Source organism: Mustelus asterias, chromosome 15 (genome assembly GCF_964213995.1).
Source record: "Mustelus asterias chromosome 15, sMusAst1.hap1.1, whole genome shotgun sequence".
NCBI classification, from domain to species: Eukaryota; Metazoa; Chordata; class Chondrichthyes; order Carcharhiniformes; family Triakidae; genus Mustelus; species Mustelus asterias.
This window is the reverse complement of record NC_135815.1, coordinates 95,679,012-95,696,011: the sequence shown is the minus strand read 5'-3', so window position 1 is coordinate 95,696,011 and position 17,000 is coordinate 95,679,012. Positions and strand designations below refer to the sequence as shown.

General features: G+C 43.8%; 1 protein-coding gene across 2 annotated transcripts in view; it reads left to right on the top strand.

Moving 5' to 3' along the window:
* The window catches only part of pak5 (p21 protein (Cdc42/Rac)-activated kinase 5), a 204,651-nt gene that overhangs the window by 92,314 nt on the left and 95,337 nt on the right, over positions 1-17,000 (top strand). For both annotated transcript variants that reach the window (XM_078230354.1, XM_078230353.1), the window contains one exon: positions 12,718-12,941. In XM_078230354.1, the coding sequence (XP_078086480.1) occupies positions 12,738-12,941 (204 nt within the window). In that variant the 5' untranslated portion in view covers positions 12,718-12,737. The remainder of the gene's footprint in view (positions 1-12,717; positions 12,942-17,000) is intronic.

The following is a 17,000-nucleotide window of genomic DNA, read 5'->3' as shown; positions in this document are numbered from 1 at the left end:
GCTGTATGGTTCTTTGTTCTTTGTTCAGAAGTTGCTTTTGGGTGCAACACGTAGTGCTCCATTCCCAGGAGGTTAATGGTCAATGTTTGAACATGGCCAAGGGGGTGGGGTTTAGAAAATCCCATCCCTAGAGTTTGGATGGAATAGGTAGGAGATGAGGCTAATACACCTGTCTTATTTTCTTCCCTTCCATATTCCAGGCACGTTATATATGAGAGGGAGAGGGGGTGCTATCTCGTTCCTGAAGACTGCATTTAAGTAATAAATTGTCGATAACTTGTTGTGTTTTAATTTACTTTCAATAAGATAAATGCAGTAAAGAAGACATGATCAGATTCATTTATGGCCAATGAAAGGAATTAAGCTCCTCATTGAATCCTAGAATGCAGAAGGAGGCCATTCCACCCATCGAGTCTGCACTGACCACAATCCCACCCAGGCCCTGTCCCTATAATCCCATGCATTTTCCCTAACTAGTCCCCCTGACACTAAGGGGCAATTTAGCATGGCCAATCCACCTAACCCACACATCTTTGGACTGTGGGTGGAAACCGGAGCACCCGGAGGAAACCCACGCGGACATTGGGAGAATGTGCAAACTCCACACAGGCAGTGACCTAAGCTGGGAATCGAACACGGGTCCCTGGCGCTGTGAGGCAGCAGTGCTAACCACTGTGTCACCCACCATTATACAGTATATCTCTACAGTAGCATATAATATATTGTCAGTGTCTTAAGTCATCAAATATTTTCTATTTATTGCAGAAAGATTACAATCATGGGCCTTTTGTCTGGAATTGATGTAGCAGTGTTTATATTTTAATTTTTGTACAACAGTTTCTGATAGATTTAAATAGGTATTTGACCTTAAGCAGAAGGTATGCACCCAACTGTGATCTTTAGGGCATTGGTGAGGCCACACCTGGAGTATTGTGTGCAGTTTTGGTGTCCTTATCTGAGGAAGGATGCCCTTGCACAGCGAACGTTTACCAGGCTGATTCCTGGGATGGCAGGTCTGTCATGTGAGGAGAGACTAAATTGGTTAGGATTAAATTCATTGGAGTTTAGAAGAGTGAGAGGGGATCTCATAGAAACTTATAAAATTCTAACAGGATTAGACAGGGTAGATTCAGAAAGAATGTTGCCGATGGTGAAAGAGTCCAGAACTAGGGATCATAGTTTGAGAATAAGGGATAAACCTTTTAGAACTGAGGTGAGGAGAAATTTCTTCACCCAGAGGGTGGTGAATGTGTGGAATTCACTACCACAGAATGTAGCTGAGGCCAAAACATAGTCTGATTTCCAGAAGAAATTAGATATAGCTCTTGGGGCTAAAAGGATCAAGGGATATGGGGAGAAGGGGGATCTGGATATTGAATTTGATGATCAGCCATGATCAAAATGAATGGCGGAGAAGGCTCGAAGGGCCGAATGGCCTCCTCCTGTTTCTAGTTACTACGTTTCTATATTGAGGACTGCAGGACAGCAGCTGTGCAGAAGTTGCTTTTGGGTGCAACACGTAGTGCTCCATTCCCAGGAGGTTAATGGTTAATGTTTGAAGAGGGGCAAGGGATTGTAGTAAAAGCATTGAACAGTAAGTTTCTAAAGTCACAAGGAGGTCCAGTGGACTACTGGGGCATCGTGGAAAGCTGCCTCACCAAGCTGGAGTTTAACTGTGTTCAAGCTGATATGAGGTAGTCTACTGGACTGAATTCCGCCCATAAGTCAGAGACCTGACTCATGAATGCACTTCCAGGTTGATGCACACCTGAAATTGCTTTGGGTTAGTGTAAAAAAAATAATAGTTTAACTGCACCCTAAATCACAGGTTCAAATGTTCTATCTTAAAACTTCATTTTAAGATAGATTTAAGATTCTGCAGCCCCCTCCCCCCATCCTGCCATGTTTTCCCGTGGCGGAGACAGCCCGCCATTGGCCGGCAGGATCATCCCCGCCCGCCGATGTCTACGGCATTTTGCGTGGCTTGCCCCTCTCCACAACTGGGAACCTGCTATCAGAGGAGGGGGGGGGTCTTCAGTATAGAAACTAGAAGCAGGGGTAGGCTATTCGGCCCTTCGAGCCTGCTCTGCCATTCATTTCGATCATGGCTGATCATCAAATTCAATATCCTGATCCCCCACTTCCCTCCATATCACTTCCCTCTATATCCCTTGATCCCTTAAGCCCCAAGAGTTATATCTAATTTCTTCTTGAAATCAGACAATGTTTTGGCCTCAACTACATTCCGTGGTTGTGAATTCCACACATTCACCACCCTCTGGGTGAAGAAATTTCTCCTCGCCTCAGTCCTAAAGGGTTTACTCCTTATCCTCAGCGGGCAAGAATAATTGGGGATGAACAGATCTGTGAAGCTGAGATTCACTTAGACAACTAATGAATGATATCTGGTCACGGTTTTCAACCATAATTCTGATTTTATATTATTGCACTAGTTGTCCGAGATTCCCCAAATTCTGAGAGTTCTTCTGAATTTATTTATTTGTTCATTGAATGTGAAAGTTGTTGGCAAGGTTGGCATTTATTGCCCACTCCTCATTGCCCTTGAGAAGATGCCCTTGAGAAACCGCTGCCTTTAGTTGCTGCAGTGTAAGTGATGTATGTACACCCACAATGATGTTGGCCAGAGTGTTCCAGGAGCTTAGTCCAGTGACAATGAAGAAGCAATGATATACTTCCAAGTTCGGATGGTGGTACGACTTGATAGTGGCGGTGTTCAGTTGCTGCTTGACAATGCAGCCTGAGTCATTATGTTTTGTTTGCAACTCATAGTAACTTATGTTTCACTGTTATTCTAAAATAAAAATGCTAAGCTCTAATCTTTTTTCACAGAACACTGCCAAGAAGCAGATAAGGGCAATACATCCCTGGTTAGTGGAAGCGTGTGCTTTGTGATGGGTTTTTCAACACTACAACAAATCTTTGAGCATCTCACATATAAGCAGATTTGCTTAATCAGTAAATTTAATTAAATTGCTTTTAGCAACAAAGATGTTAATGTACCAAGAGATGGAGTATTAACATTATAAATAACTTGCCTACCCTATTGTGAATTACAATCACTGTTTTAGAAATTTAAATTTTGATATAAATGGTTCTTTAGAAATGAACTGAATCAAAAATGTTTGAATCTTTCTAATTTGCATTGAGTTGTTTGTATTTTTTTATCTCAACATGGTTGCCTTATTTCTTTCTCATAAGGGGCATCAAATAAAATATAGACTTTACCTCCATTTTAAATAGGGCTTCTTATTACGAGAGATTGGTTTCTCTAGACATAATTTCTCTGCTCATGAATAATTCATCTGAATAATTAATATATCAAAATGTGCATGCCTTGTGAAGAATTAAATAGCTAACCCATAATTTTTTTGAGAATCCACATAATGTGAGTAAAATGATATCTTCTTGCCTGCCTCCATCCATATCTTTACCCCTTTGCTGCTGAAACCTTAATCCCTTGATAAGTGCCACAGCCACCTTTTCATCCATGTAAAATCCCACACTTCCATCAAGCCAACACTTCTTGCCAAGCACTGGCTGACTTTCCCCCCATGAGAAATTTCTGAAATTCTTTCGGTTCAACTCAGTTGTGAACTACTGTTTCCACCCTTCATCTGGCTTCTAATCTACATGCATTTGGAAGTCTTTTGAAAACCCTCTCTTTGACCATGTTTTCAGACCCCACGGTTCCTTTGTTCCTTGCGTCTTTCTTTTCATTTTCTTCTTAATCAGTGTTCACCTTTCCACCTCTGCTTTGTCAGCACTTGGAAACATGTTTCTATTGATGAGGATTCTACGCAATTATGAGTTACATAAATATGTTGAGTTTTAAATATATTGTATTGCAAAGGCAAATGAAAAGTTTTCAATAACTTCAAAGACTTTCCGGTTCTAACTATTGGCCTCATTTAAGACCATAAGACATAGGAGCAGAATTTGGCCACTCGGCTATCGAGTCTGCTCTGCCATTCAATCATGGCTGATTTTATTTTCTGATCCCCATTCTCCTGCCTTTTCCCCATACCCCCTGATCCCCTTATTAATCAAGAACCTATCTATCTCTGTCTTAAAGACACTCAATGACCTGGCCTCCACAGCCTTCTGCGGCAAAGAGTTCCACAGATTCACCACTCTCTGGCTGAAGAAATTCCTCCTCATCTCTGTTTTAAAGGATCGTCCCTTTAGCCTGAGGTTGTGCCCTCTGGTTCTAGTTTTTCCTACTAGTGGAAACATCCTCTCCACATCCACTCTATCCACGCCTCGCATTAATGCTATCCTGCTATTATTACCATGCTGTGCTCTGTTTTAAAGCAATGCTTATGATTCTTTTTTATCAAAAATATTTCATTGGCTCCGCAACTTTTCTTGTTGTCTGTGCTCTGGAGCTTGTTAGTGATGGTCAGTGTTTCCTCAATCCAAGTCAGATCGGAGAGAACTTGCGCAGAGTTCCGGATTTCAAAATTAAAACTTCGAGACTTCCAGAAACAGGATGTTGCATTGGCTTTCTTTCAGTTAACCATCAACTTCAATGCAAATTCTGGTAAAAGTCATCAAAGTCACAAGGTGGCACAGTGGTTAGCACTGCGGCCTCACAGTGCTAGGGTTCAATTCTGGCTTTGGGTGACTGTTTGTGTGGAGTTTGCACGTTCTCCCCGTGCCTGCGTGGGTTTCCTCTGGGTGCTCCGGTTTCCTCCCCCAGTCCAAAGGTGTGCGGATTAGGTGGATTGGCCATGCTAAAATGCCCCTTAGAGTCAGGGGATTTAGCAGGGTAAATATGTGAGGTACCAGGATGGGGCCAGAGTGGGATTGTTGTAGGGATTCTATGATCAATGATAAAAATGTAGCTCAGTGTAGATTCACATTTGCCAAACCTTGCTACCGTTCATGCCATCTTGGGGGTCTGCTGACGGGCACAGCCCCACTGCAAGTTTCCTGGCGGAGTGGGGTGTGTTCAATGGGAAACCCCTTTGACAATGGCGGAACCATAAGATCCCGCTGCCAGCAAGTCCGTGCCACCTTTTGCCGCCGCAAAACACGAGTGGGAGAAATATTTCGCGCATTAGCTCTGTTGCTGTTGCTAGCTGACGGATGTTCCAAATTATCATTTTTAAGCAGGGCCCATGTTTGAGGCACCCCTCCCCCAATAGCAGGTTCCCAGTGGCGGGGAGGGGCAAGCCACGCAAAATGCCGTAAACATCAGCGGTAGCGGATGATCCTGCCGGCGGCCAATGGCGGGCTGCCTTTGCCACTGGAAACCATGGCGTGGTGGAGGGAGGGGACTGCAGAAAATCCAGAAGGTGGTAGTACAAGATCCACAAGAGTATGCTCTTGTATTTTCCAGTCAAAAATCTGGCTGTGTTTATAAAGCTAAAAAAGAAATTCTCTTATCGACAGCAATACTGGCTATTAACAGGTGTGCCAGAGTGCTCTGTCCACCCTCCCTCGGTTTACTCTCTGTAGAAGGTGACAGACATAAAATGGGATGTGGGGGGCACGGTGGCACAGTGGTTAGCACTGCTGCCTCACAGTGCCAGGGACATGAGTTCAATTCCCGGCTTGGGTCACCGTCTGTGTGGAGTTCTCCCCGTGTCTGCATGGTTTCCTCCGGGTGCTCCGGTTTCCTCCCACACTCCAAAGATGTGCGGGTCAGGTGGATTGGCCATGCTAAATTGCCCGTTAGTGTCAGGGGGACTAGCTCAGGTAAATGCATGGGGTTATGGGGATAGGGCCTGGGTGGGATTGTGGCCGGTGCAGACTTGATGGGCCAAATGGCCTCCTTCTGCACAGTAGGGATTCTATGATTGTAAGTGGGGGGTACTATGTCAAGCAAGTTGTACGAGTGGCTGAGATTTCCTTAGCATGCGTTATGGATGTTATTTATGTGACTTCTATTTAAATCTGTCAATGAATTTAAAGAAAAAAGGCTTTGCTTGGCGTCTTTCACATCTGCAGTATGATCGAAAGCTGTTTGCAGCTATTTAGTTAGTCTTTCTGAAGTGTAGTCTTGCCATTTTGTATGCAAATGCAACATCTAATTTATGCAAAATCGTAACCCGCAAACGGCAATGAAATGAAAGAACAGTTAATTTGTTTTGGTGGTGGTAATGAAAGTTCCTCTTGTTCTTCAAAGAAATTACTATGGGATCTTTTATATCCCCCCTGAGCAGACCGTCCATCTTCATCAAATGCCTCGGCTCACTAAATGCCTCGTCTGGAAGATAGCATCTCCAGCAGTGTAGCATTCCGTCAGTACTGCACTGAGCTCCAGTCCTGGAATGGGGCTTGAACCTGCTCCCTCCAGGGGGAGGGGGCAAGTGTGGCAAATGAGTCAAGCGTCGCTTGATTTTAATTTATGCAAGTCACCATTACCAGATTAGTATCCTTGGGCAAGACTTTTAATTATATAGAGATATATAGAGATGTCTTCTACAAATTTGAACCTTTATTCTCACTCGTGAGGTTTTGGGGACTAATAAATAGCATATAATTTATAAACATTTATATAATGCTGTTTGCTATTCAATATTATTATATTTCTCACAGCATAAGAGAATTACACTTTAAAATCTGCATGTTAGCTATCAAATTACCCATTCAAAAATCCTCCATTGTTCTCATAGTGTAATTAAACAGAGGGTCATATTTTGTTAGTTGTCTTGCATATCAGTTTGTATATGCTGAATGGAATTAGAATTTAATTTTAAAGAAGCAAATAAGTGTTCATTTTGAACATGTGTAATTTTACAAGGTGTTATAAATCCTATTTGTCCCATTAATTAAATATGAGATATGTATCACCGTTGTTTAACAGTTGCTGAACACAGTCTCAGAGAAGACTCTGGGGGTGGCATGGTGGCACAGCGGTTAGCATTGCTGCCTCACAGCGCCAGGGACCCGGGTTTGATTCCCGGCTTGGATCGCTGTCTGTGTGGAGTTTGCACATTCTCCCCGTGTCTGCATGGGTTTCCTCCGGGTGCTCCAGTTTCCTCCCACAGCCCGAAAGACGTGCTGGTTGGGCACATTGACTCGAACAGGTGCCAGAATGTGGCGACTAGGGGAATTTCACAGTAACCTTACTTGTGACTAATAAATAAACAAACTAAGAGTCGTCGACAACCCCTTTCTTGACATTAACGTAACTGTAATATTTTACTAATTAGAAATGTCTGTAATACACGATTATAAAGAATGGGTTTTATGCACAAAATAGATGTTTATTTCCACCAATAGTTATTTAGTAATGTTTCTATAAGGGACTATGTATAATTTTGCAAAGGTGGATTCATTGCTCATCTTTGAAGTCGTAATATATAAGCTGGGAATCAGTTATTGTCTGCGTCAGATTGGATCATATCATTGGATTACACTAATAAATATCCTGAAAGTAAATTGTGGAGAAAAGTTTATGCATGTTCCAAGTGCTTACAGGCAAGTCTGATCTGGTGTCTTTTAAAGAGATGGATGAATAATATAGCTGGTCAGCCCAACCCCATTTTCCTGAGAGGGATTTGCCATCTTTTCTGTTCCTGGATGCTGGGGCGGCACGGTGGCACAGTGGTTAGCACTGCTGTCTCACAGCACCAGGGATGCAGGTTCGATTCCCAGCTTGGGTCACTATCTGTGTGGAGTCTGCACATTCTCCCCGTGTCTGTGTGGGTTTCCTCCAGGTGCTCTGGCTTCCCCCCCCACAGTCCAAAGGTGTGCTGGTTAGGTTGATTGGCCATGCTAAATCCTCTCTGTGTACCCGAACAGGCGCTGGAGTGTGGCGACTAGAAGATTTTCACAGTAACTTCATTACAATGTAATGTAAGCCTACTTGTGACACTAATAAATAAACTTTAACTTTGATCCAGACTCCAAAATGTCTTAAACTTGGCATTTGTGCAATGGGGCTGGTATTGAATGATTGACCAAGTTTACAAAGAACAAAGAAAATTACAGCACAGGGACAGGCCCTTCGGCCCTCCAAGTCTGCACTGACCATGCTGCCCGACTGAACTAAAACCCCTTACCTTTCCGGGGACCATATCCCTCTGTTCCCATCCTATTCATGTATTTGTCCCTTAAAAGTCACTATCGTATCTGCTCCCCCGGCAGCGAGTTCCAGGCACCTATCACCCCTTGTGTAAAAAAACTTGCCTTGTACATCTCCTTTAAATCTTGCCCCTCACACCTTAAACCTATGCCCCCAAGTAATTGACTCTTCCACCCTGGGAAAAAACTTCGGACCATCCACTCTGTCCATGCCCCTCATAATCCTGTAGACTTCTATCAGGTCGCCCCTCAGCCTCCGTCTTTCCAGTGAGAATTCCTGTTTAACTGCATTCCCACCTGGCTGCTTGTGATTTACCCTAATCCTTGGAAGTACTTCGAGACCAGGTACATCCAAAATATCTCCTCAGAGAGGCCACACTCTCTCCACAATCTATTATCACAGTAATCCAAAGCGCTATCGATGCTTGAAATAAGCTGCCTTCCCCTTCTTTGGATATCTTCACACAAGGGAGGATGAGCAGTTACTGCTAGATTAAAGTATTAGCAACTTTGGTTAACAGTAAATTGGATTTGAACTTGAAATGATTTTCACTGAGGTTCCCTCTGAACTTTTTCCACTGTCCCATTATTGACATTTTCAGCAGGTTGCACTCTCCCGTTGACCTACAGAGGCACTCCTTTTAGTTCCTCCGTCCCATTCCTTCACAACTGCCAGGAATACAGTTTCTTATCATCATGGGAACAAGTAGTGATCTGACCACCAATTAGAGTCATAGAGGTTTACAGCATGAAAACAGGCCCTTCGGCCCAACTTGTCCATGCCGTTCTTTTTTTAACCACTAAGCTAGTCCCACTTGCCCGCTTTTGGCCCATATCCTTCTATACCCATTTTACCCATCTAACTGTCTAAATGCTTTTTAAAAGACAAAATTGTACCTGCCTCTACTGATATTGATAAAAATTGATAATTGATAAAATTGTACCCACCTCTGCTATTGATAAAAGCCTTAATAACAGTTGGGAGCTTCAAGTACAAGTGATCCAGCCTCTGGATTTCCAAGGTACCAGGCGCTGACAAGAGATTTCCCCCTCTCATGCAGAGGGGACAAGTTTATGTGTGTCTCCCCTGAGTTCTACTTGGTTTTCATGCATCTAGCTTACAGTAGTTTGCACAACACAGCACAAGCAGGCTATTCACGTTTGACTTTGAACTCTGTCTAAAGAAGTATGTTTCGGATAAATTGATAATTGAAAGCATATTGGAATATCTCTAATTGGTGTCTTGAGTTTTGTTTAAATTATCATCCCAGCAAAGCACAAGTTGATCCAATAGTTCTCTATTCAGAACTGAAAAGAGAAGCCACATTGTAGTATTCTGAATCGTCAATTTTGTTTGCTGTACCATGGGTCATTTGGTTCTCTTTGTGCCTTCGATCCTGTTGCTAGGATCTCAGGGAATTACAAAAAGGACCTTGTGGGTTTGTGACATATTGGGGGCAGTTTCGAAAAACACTTGCCTCCCCCGACCATCTCCAGAAAAACAATTTGTTTGTTATATATACAAGTTGTTGTTAGGATACCATTGTTAGGATTTTTTAGAAAGCATACAAAAATAGGATAACAGCCAAATGCAGAAATATGTCCTTTTACTCCGAATGATTGATCATCAGTCAGGGAACGGAATGACTGAGGAAGTATTTTTAGTTAGCAGCATTATTTTAGCTTCATAAATACTTTGGTTTTATTTTTACTGTGTATAAAGAGAAATTGAAGAGAAGTGTGTGAAATGCTGTGTAAACCGTCTATTCAGTGGTTCATCCAAGCCGAATTTGTTGCTTATCCTACCCTTCAGTTGAGATTGGGTAAAGTGCTCCTACATTACAACAGTGGCCACATTTCAAAAATACTTAATTGACTTTAAGTTTATCTATTTGTGTCACAAGTAGGCTTACATTTACACTGCAATGAAGTTACTGTGAAAATTCCCCAGTCGCCACACTCCGGCGCCTGTTCGGGTACACTGAGGGAGAATTTAGATTGGCCAATGCACCCTAACCAGCACGTCTTTCAGACTGTGGAAGGAAACCGAAGTACCCGGAGAAAACCCACGCAGACATGGGGAGAATGTGCAGACTCCGCATAGACATTGACCCAAGGCAGGAATCAAACCCGGGTCCCTGGTGCTGTGAGGCAGCAGTGCTAACCACTGTGCTGCACTTTAAAACACTTTGAGATAAGAAACATGCTTTTTGATGCAAATCTTTCTTTTCCTTTCAAAATAGCAATCTAATTTATATAAGAAGATTTACACAGCATCACAAGTCTGTTAATCTTTTAGGAATTGTATGTGCGAGGTACCAAAGAATTATGATTGATGAATTAGATACATTTATAAAGGTGTATGATTCTGTTTGACTATTGTTCCGAGATTCCTATGTTTCTGTTACATCCCTATTGATGATGCACTGCTCTGCTGCCTGCCATGGATGAATCAAAGGTATTCTATTAGACACTGGGGGTGGAATTCTCCCCAAAAAATTCTAAGTGCCAAATGTGCGTAAAAGCTGGAGTAAATCTGGCTGATTTTTCAGCAGGACTTTCAAAATGAATCTTCCACATTCTTGGCATCACCGCGTTCTAGCTTGAATCATGTTAAAAACCAGTGGACAGGGCCTATTCCCGCTGGCGAGGCTGGCAGCAGAGAGCTGAGCGGGCCACTGCGCATGCGCCAATCTGTCAGCACCGAGATCGGCGCATGCATAGTAATCCCGCACTGCCGGCCTCCCGATTCCCCATCGTTGGCCGTGTGTCTCCCTCCCCCGCCCCCTCCACCCCGGCAAGCCTACCACTCTCCACCCCGATATCCAGCCCCGATCGCTGGCCTCCCTCTGTCTGTCACTGATCCTGAGTGCAGAGTGGCAGCAGGACCCCCAGCGATCGCCTCCCCATTAGGGCCTGCCCCCTTGGCACTGCGTGATGCCTGGTGGGCAGAGCCAAGATGCCCCCTGTGCATTGCCACTTTTCCCCTTGGGCAGTGCCAGGGGCCCAGGCTGGCACTGCCAGGTTGGAAATGCCCATGGGGCACCTCACCTTACCCCAACCCCTTTTACTCAAGTGAGGTCGTGCCACCAGCTCCCCGCTAGTGGGAAGCTGTTGTAAACCCGGCTGGAGTGAAACACTAATGTTATTTAAATTCAATTTTAAGTATTCAAATCAGCTCCCCGCCAATTTCTGGCATGGAGCTGGTGACGCCGTAAATCCAGTGGCCGGAGATGCATGGGGGCCATGGCGCCCAGCGGGTAACCCACTACATGGCCTCCGCTTATGTCTCCTGGCCCACTGCACCGCGAGAGCAGCGGGCTGGGAGAATTGCCCCTTGGAATTTTGACACTTGCCCACCTAGTGTATTATAGCCGCCAACTTGTGGACGGACAAGAGGTGGTGGGGCAGCACCTGAGCTCTCTTACATGCCCTCTCTACCCTGCTGAAAACACAGCCAATGGGGGCATATTAACTTCAGCCTGTTTTGGGTGCAATTTCCTGATTGCGCCCAAAGCACAGACTCTGTACCTAATAGTTTTAAGCAAGTAACATCACTGATGCACATTATGAAGTTGGAGGGAAACAAAACTGTAATGCTATGCTTAACATCCTAGTGTTCTTTAAAAGTGTGATTTTTAACATAAATGTAAAACAAATCTGATTTTTCAATACAAATGAATGTGCAAACTGGAATTAGCTTCCCCAACAAGTCTCTCCCACAATCCCCTCAGCCTCTATTCCTGGATGTGGAACCAGTAGTACTTCTGGCCATTTGGAGTGAGGCAGTGAGCACACCTGGAGCAAGGCACCAAGTAGGGCAGAATCGGGAGTGATCTGGGAATCTCCTGAGTCAATTCCTGAGGTTGTAGCCAAACCTTTTGACTGCACTTTTCCATTGCTTCACTGTCAGCAATGGTGACACGCAACTCGCGCAATAATGACGTAAAAATGGAAATTGTGACGTAAATCTGCGAATCTTAAGAATAAACAACTTTAAAACAAAACACCATTCGGCAGGCCGACTTGACATGAGGATTTACTGTCCCATAGAATCCTAGAATCCCCACAGTGCGTAAGGAGGCCGTTCGGCCTATTGAGTCTGCACCGACCACAATCCCATCCAGGCCCTATTCCCGTAATCCCACACATTTACCCTGCTAATGCCCTGACACTAGGGTCAATTTTAGCATGGCCAATCAACCTAACCCGCAGATCTTTGGACTGTGGGAGGAAATCGGAGCATCCGGAGGAAACCCACGGGGAGAACGTGCAGACTCCACCCAGACAGCGACCCAAGCCGGGAATCGAACCCGAGTCCCTGGCACTGTGAGGCAACAGTGCTAACCACTGTGCCACCGTGCCGCCACATATCGTTCATTTCTGAAAATGATTTGTTTTAAAGCTGCCTCAGTTAATATTTCTGCAACCTACCCACAAGAATGGACAAATGTTATGTTCACATAATGCACGTTTGATATGTTTTCTAACCTGTACACTATTCGTTCAGTTTGGACTGCACCATTATAGAATTTAGCACATTCCTCCCAGTTCTCCAGTTTTGCCCTTAAAATGGCACAAGTGACTTCTGCTTTTCCCATCTGTCATCCTGTTAAGATTAATAAGCACTTCACGGTATCTTGTCCTCTAATATTGTTGCAGGTCTATTAGGATTTCCCGGCATGTTCGGAAAGAAGAAGAAACGTCTCGAAATCTCTGCACCTTCCAACTTTGAGCATCGCGTTCACACTGGATTTGACCACCATGAGCAGAAATTCACGGGACTTCCTCAGCAGTGGCAAAGTTTGCTTGCAGACACAGCAAATAGACCCAAACCCGTGGTTGATCCATCCTGCATAACTCCCATCCAGTTAGCTCCTATGAAGGTACAGATTCAGCTCTTCTCATGTGGTAGTTTCTCGGCTGCACTGACTTTTGCATTTAGTTTTATTATATTGAAATTTTAGCTCCTATGAAGATACAGGGTTTATCTCTTTGTGTGGTAGCTTCCAACCTGCATTGACTTTTGCAGTTTTACTATGTTATACAATTTTATTGTACTGAAAGGTTAGGTGCTATTATCTATAATGTAACCGTACGACATTCGCAGCTTGGGAATAGAGTTTGTGACAAACAACCTGTAAATAATACGTTCACGTTTAGCCAAAACTTAGGATCTTCGCCATGTGACTACAAAGTATAGCACAGTCAATTTTTTGTACTTCTGCCAAAATAGAAGCAGTGAGGGACATTACTCTCAAAATGTGGGAACTCTGCTACTGTGTAATGCGCCAACAGTTCTTTTGCTCCAAGGTAGATTAAGGTACTTGGTGAGAGAGGCTGGTGACTTCAAAGCTCCTGTTCCAAGGCTGAGGGCAGTAGGGTTGGTGGTTTGTTAACATGAAAACGACTGCTGCGTCCTGCCTCTCAACTGGAAGTGTCTTCTAGCTCTTAATTGGTTTAGGCATCTATAATTTGTAAATATTGTTACTGTCTGCAGCCTGCCTTGTGGAATCACCCCTTTGTAGATTGAATTGTGTTGAAGACAGCGCTGTGCATGTACCTACTATTAGTGTCCTGGACCAGAACCCCAAATTACATTAGGAAGCCAGGCTACACCTCAACAATTTTTTTGGCATAAATGTGAGGAAAGGGAATTCCTTCCAGGAATTATTCCACTGACAAAGTAGGAATCTTTTATAGTGAAACAAACTTTATTTAATAACACAGTTTAAACAATATTATAAACTGAAAGGAAACATCTTTACTTTCTAGCTAATGACTGTTCCACTTCCAAATAGGGCACATTCATGCATAGATCAAACCCACTTTTAAATAAATACAGTTAGCAAACCCAGACATACTTTTTTCAACATTTGTTGACAGTCTTGGAGCAGTTGAGAGTCACATGTAGGCCAGACCAGGTAAGGTTGGCAGATTTCCTTCCCTAAAGGACATTAGTGAACCAGATGGGGTTTTCCGACAATCGACAATGGTTTCACGGTCATCAGCAGATTCTTAATCCAGATACTTTTAATTGAATTAAAATTGCACCTTCTGTCATGGCGGGATTCAAACCCGGGTCCCCAGGAATTTGAACAAGCGCACCGCATAACTAAAATTCGCCTTCTGTTCACATTTTGTAAATCATTTTGCAGTGCAGCTAGCATGGGAAAAGTTACTGTCGTCTTCAAAACTTTATTTCCTTTTCTCATTTTCTGTCATCATACCAGATATGCAATGCATGGCTGATTTGCTTTGTTAGAAACTAGAAGCAGGAGTAGGCCATTCGGCCCTTTGAGCTTGCTCCGCCATTCATTTTGATCATGGCTGGTCATCAAATTCAATGTCCTCATCCCCCCCACCTTCCCCTCCATATCCCTTGATCCCCTTAACCCCAAGAACTATATCTAATTCCTTCTTGAAATCACACAACGTTTTGGCCTCGACTACATTCTGTGGTAGTAAATTCCATACATTCATCACCCTCTGGGTGAAGAAATTTCTCCTCACCTCAGTTCTAAAAGGTTTACTCCTTATCCTCAAACTATGACCCCTAGTTCTGGACTCCCCCACCATCGGGAACATTCTTTCTGAATCTACCCTGTCTAACCCTGTTAGAATTTTATAAGTTTCTATGAGATCCCCTCTCACTCTTCTAAACTCCAGTGAATATAATCCTAACCAACTTAGTCTCTCCTCAAATGACAGACCTGCCATCCCAGGAATCAGCCTCTCATGATCACGAGAGGTGCTATATAAATGCAATTCTTTTATTTGCATTGTCATTTTATTGTGAATGGTTCCCTGTTTTCTCACTACCTCCCTTTGTGAATAGCGGGCTTACATTAACTACCCTCCAATCTTTTGGATCCAGTCCAAAGAATTTTGGAAAATAACCACCAATGGATCTACTATTTCCAGGGCTAATTCCTTAAGTACTCTGAGATGAAGATTATCAGGACATGGAGATTTATTCACCTTCAATCCCAACAGTTTCCCCAAAAAACACTTTTCTACTAATGCTGATTTCCTTCGGCTCCTCATAAAACTTGTTTCCCTCAGAACTGCTGGTACATTACTCGCGTCTTCCTTTGTGAAGTCTGAAGCAAAGTACAAATTTAATACCTCAGCCATTTCTTTATTCCCCATTATGAATTTTCCAGTTTCTGACTGTAAGGTACCTGCATTCATTTTCGTCAACCTTTTTCTCTTTACACACCTTATTCATGTTATCGACTCCTTGTTTCTATTTATTCATTCTTGAGATGTGGGCATCAGTGAGCTGAGAAAATAGGGCTGGGTGTACTGAGGTTTTTGTTAAAATTCCTTCATGGGATGTGGACATCACTGACTAGGCCAACATTTATTGCCAAACACTTACTGCCCTTGAGAAGATGGTGGTGAGCTACCCACCGCCTTGAACTGCTGCAGTCCATGTGGTGTAGCTACGCCCACAGTGCTGTTAGGGAGGGAGCACCAGGATTTTCACCCAGTGACGGTGAAGAAATGTTGATATATTTCCAAGTCGAGGTGATGTGTCTTGGAGGAGAATGTTCAGGTGTAGCTGTTCCCAGGTAATAGAGTTTGCCGGTTTGGTAGCTGCTTTTGAAGGACCATTTATGAGTTACTGTAATGCATTAGTGCCTCATGTAGATGATACACACTGCTCCCACTGTATGTCAAGTGCTGGAGGCAATAAATATTTAATGTGGTTGACGGGGTGACAATCAAGTTGGCTGCTTTGTCCTGGATGGTGTTGAGCTTCTTGAGTGTTGTTGACATTGCACTCATCCAACAGTGGTTAGCACTGCTGCTTCACAGCTCCAATGACCTGGGTTCGATTCCCGGCTTGGTTCGCTGTCTGTGTGGAGTTTGCACATTCTCCTCGTGTCTGCGTGGGTTTCCTCCGGGTGCTCCGGTTTCCTTCCAGAGTCCAAAGATGTGCGGGTTAGGTTGATTGGCTAGGTTAAAAATTGCCCCTTAGAGTCCTGAGATGCGTAGGTTAGAGGGATTAGCGGGTAAATATGTGGGGGTAGGGCCTGGGTGGGATTGTGGTCGGTGCAGACTCGATGGGCCGAATGGCCTCCTTCTGCACTGTAGGGTTTCTATGATAAGTAAAGTATATTCCATCATGCTCCTGACTTGTGCCTTGTAGGTGGTGGACAGGCTTTGGGGAGTCAGGAGGCAAGTTATTCTCTGAAACATTTCCAGCCCCTGACCACCTCTTGTAGCTACAGTATTTATATGGCTGGTCCAGTTCAATTTCTGGTCATTTATAACTCCCAAGAGGTTGATTGTGGAGGATTCAGCAGTGGTAATGCTTTGAATGTCATGGGGAGATGGTTAGATTCTCTCTCGTTTGAGATGGTCATTGCCTGTCACTTGTGTGGTGTGAATGTCACTTGACAGTTATCAGCCCAGACCTGAATAGTGTCCAGATTTTGTTGTATATGGACATAGTCTGTTTCAGTATCTGAGGAGTTGCAAATGGTGGGGTCATCAGTGTACATCTGACCTTGTGATGGAGGGAAGGTCATTGCTGAAGCAGCTGAAGACGGTTGGGCCTAGGAGTACTCTGAGGAATTCCTGCAGCAATGTTCTGGGACTGGAATGATTGACCTCCAATTTGATTCTATTCCCGAGTAGTAGTCCCCAACATTTGTCCCCAACAGGAAAGTGGGTCTCATTGAGAGCCTCAATACCAATTTGGAGTCTTGATTGCTCACATGATATGATTGCAGTTTTTGCTGTCTGAGTGTTCTAACATTCCAAGTTGTAAAATATAACGTTTTCTTTCTTAAACCACGAAGATATTTTTAGGGCAGGTTTTCCAGCCCCCTCCCCATTTCGAGTGTGCAGAGGGTATCCTGAAGAGGACAGCTCAGTCACAGATGCTGCTGCCCAGGTGTCCAGTAGCCTTCGGGCATCTATTATCTGTGTGC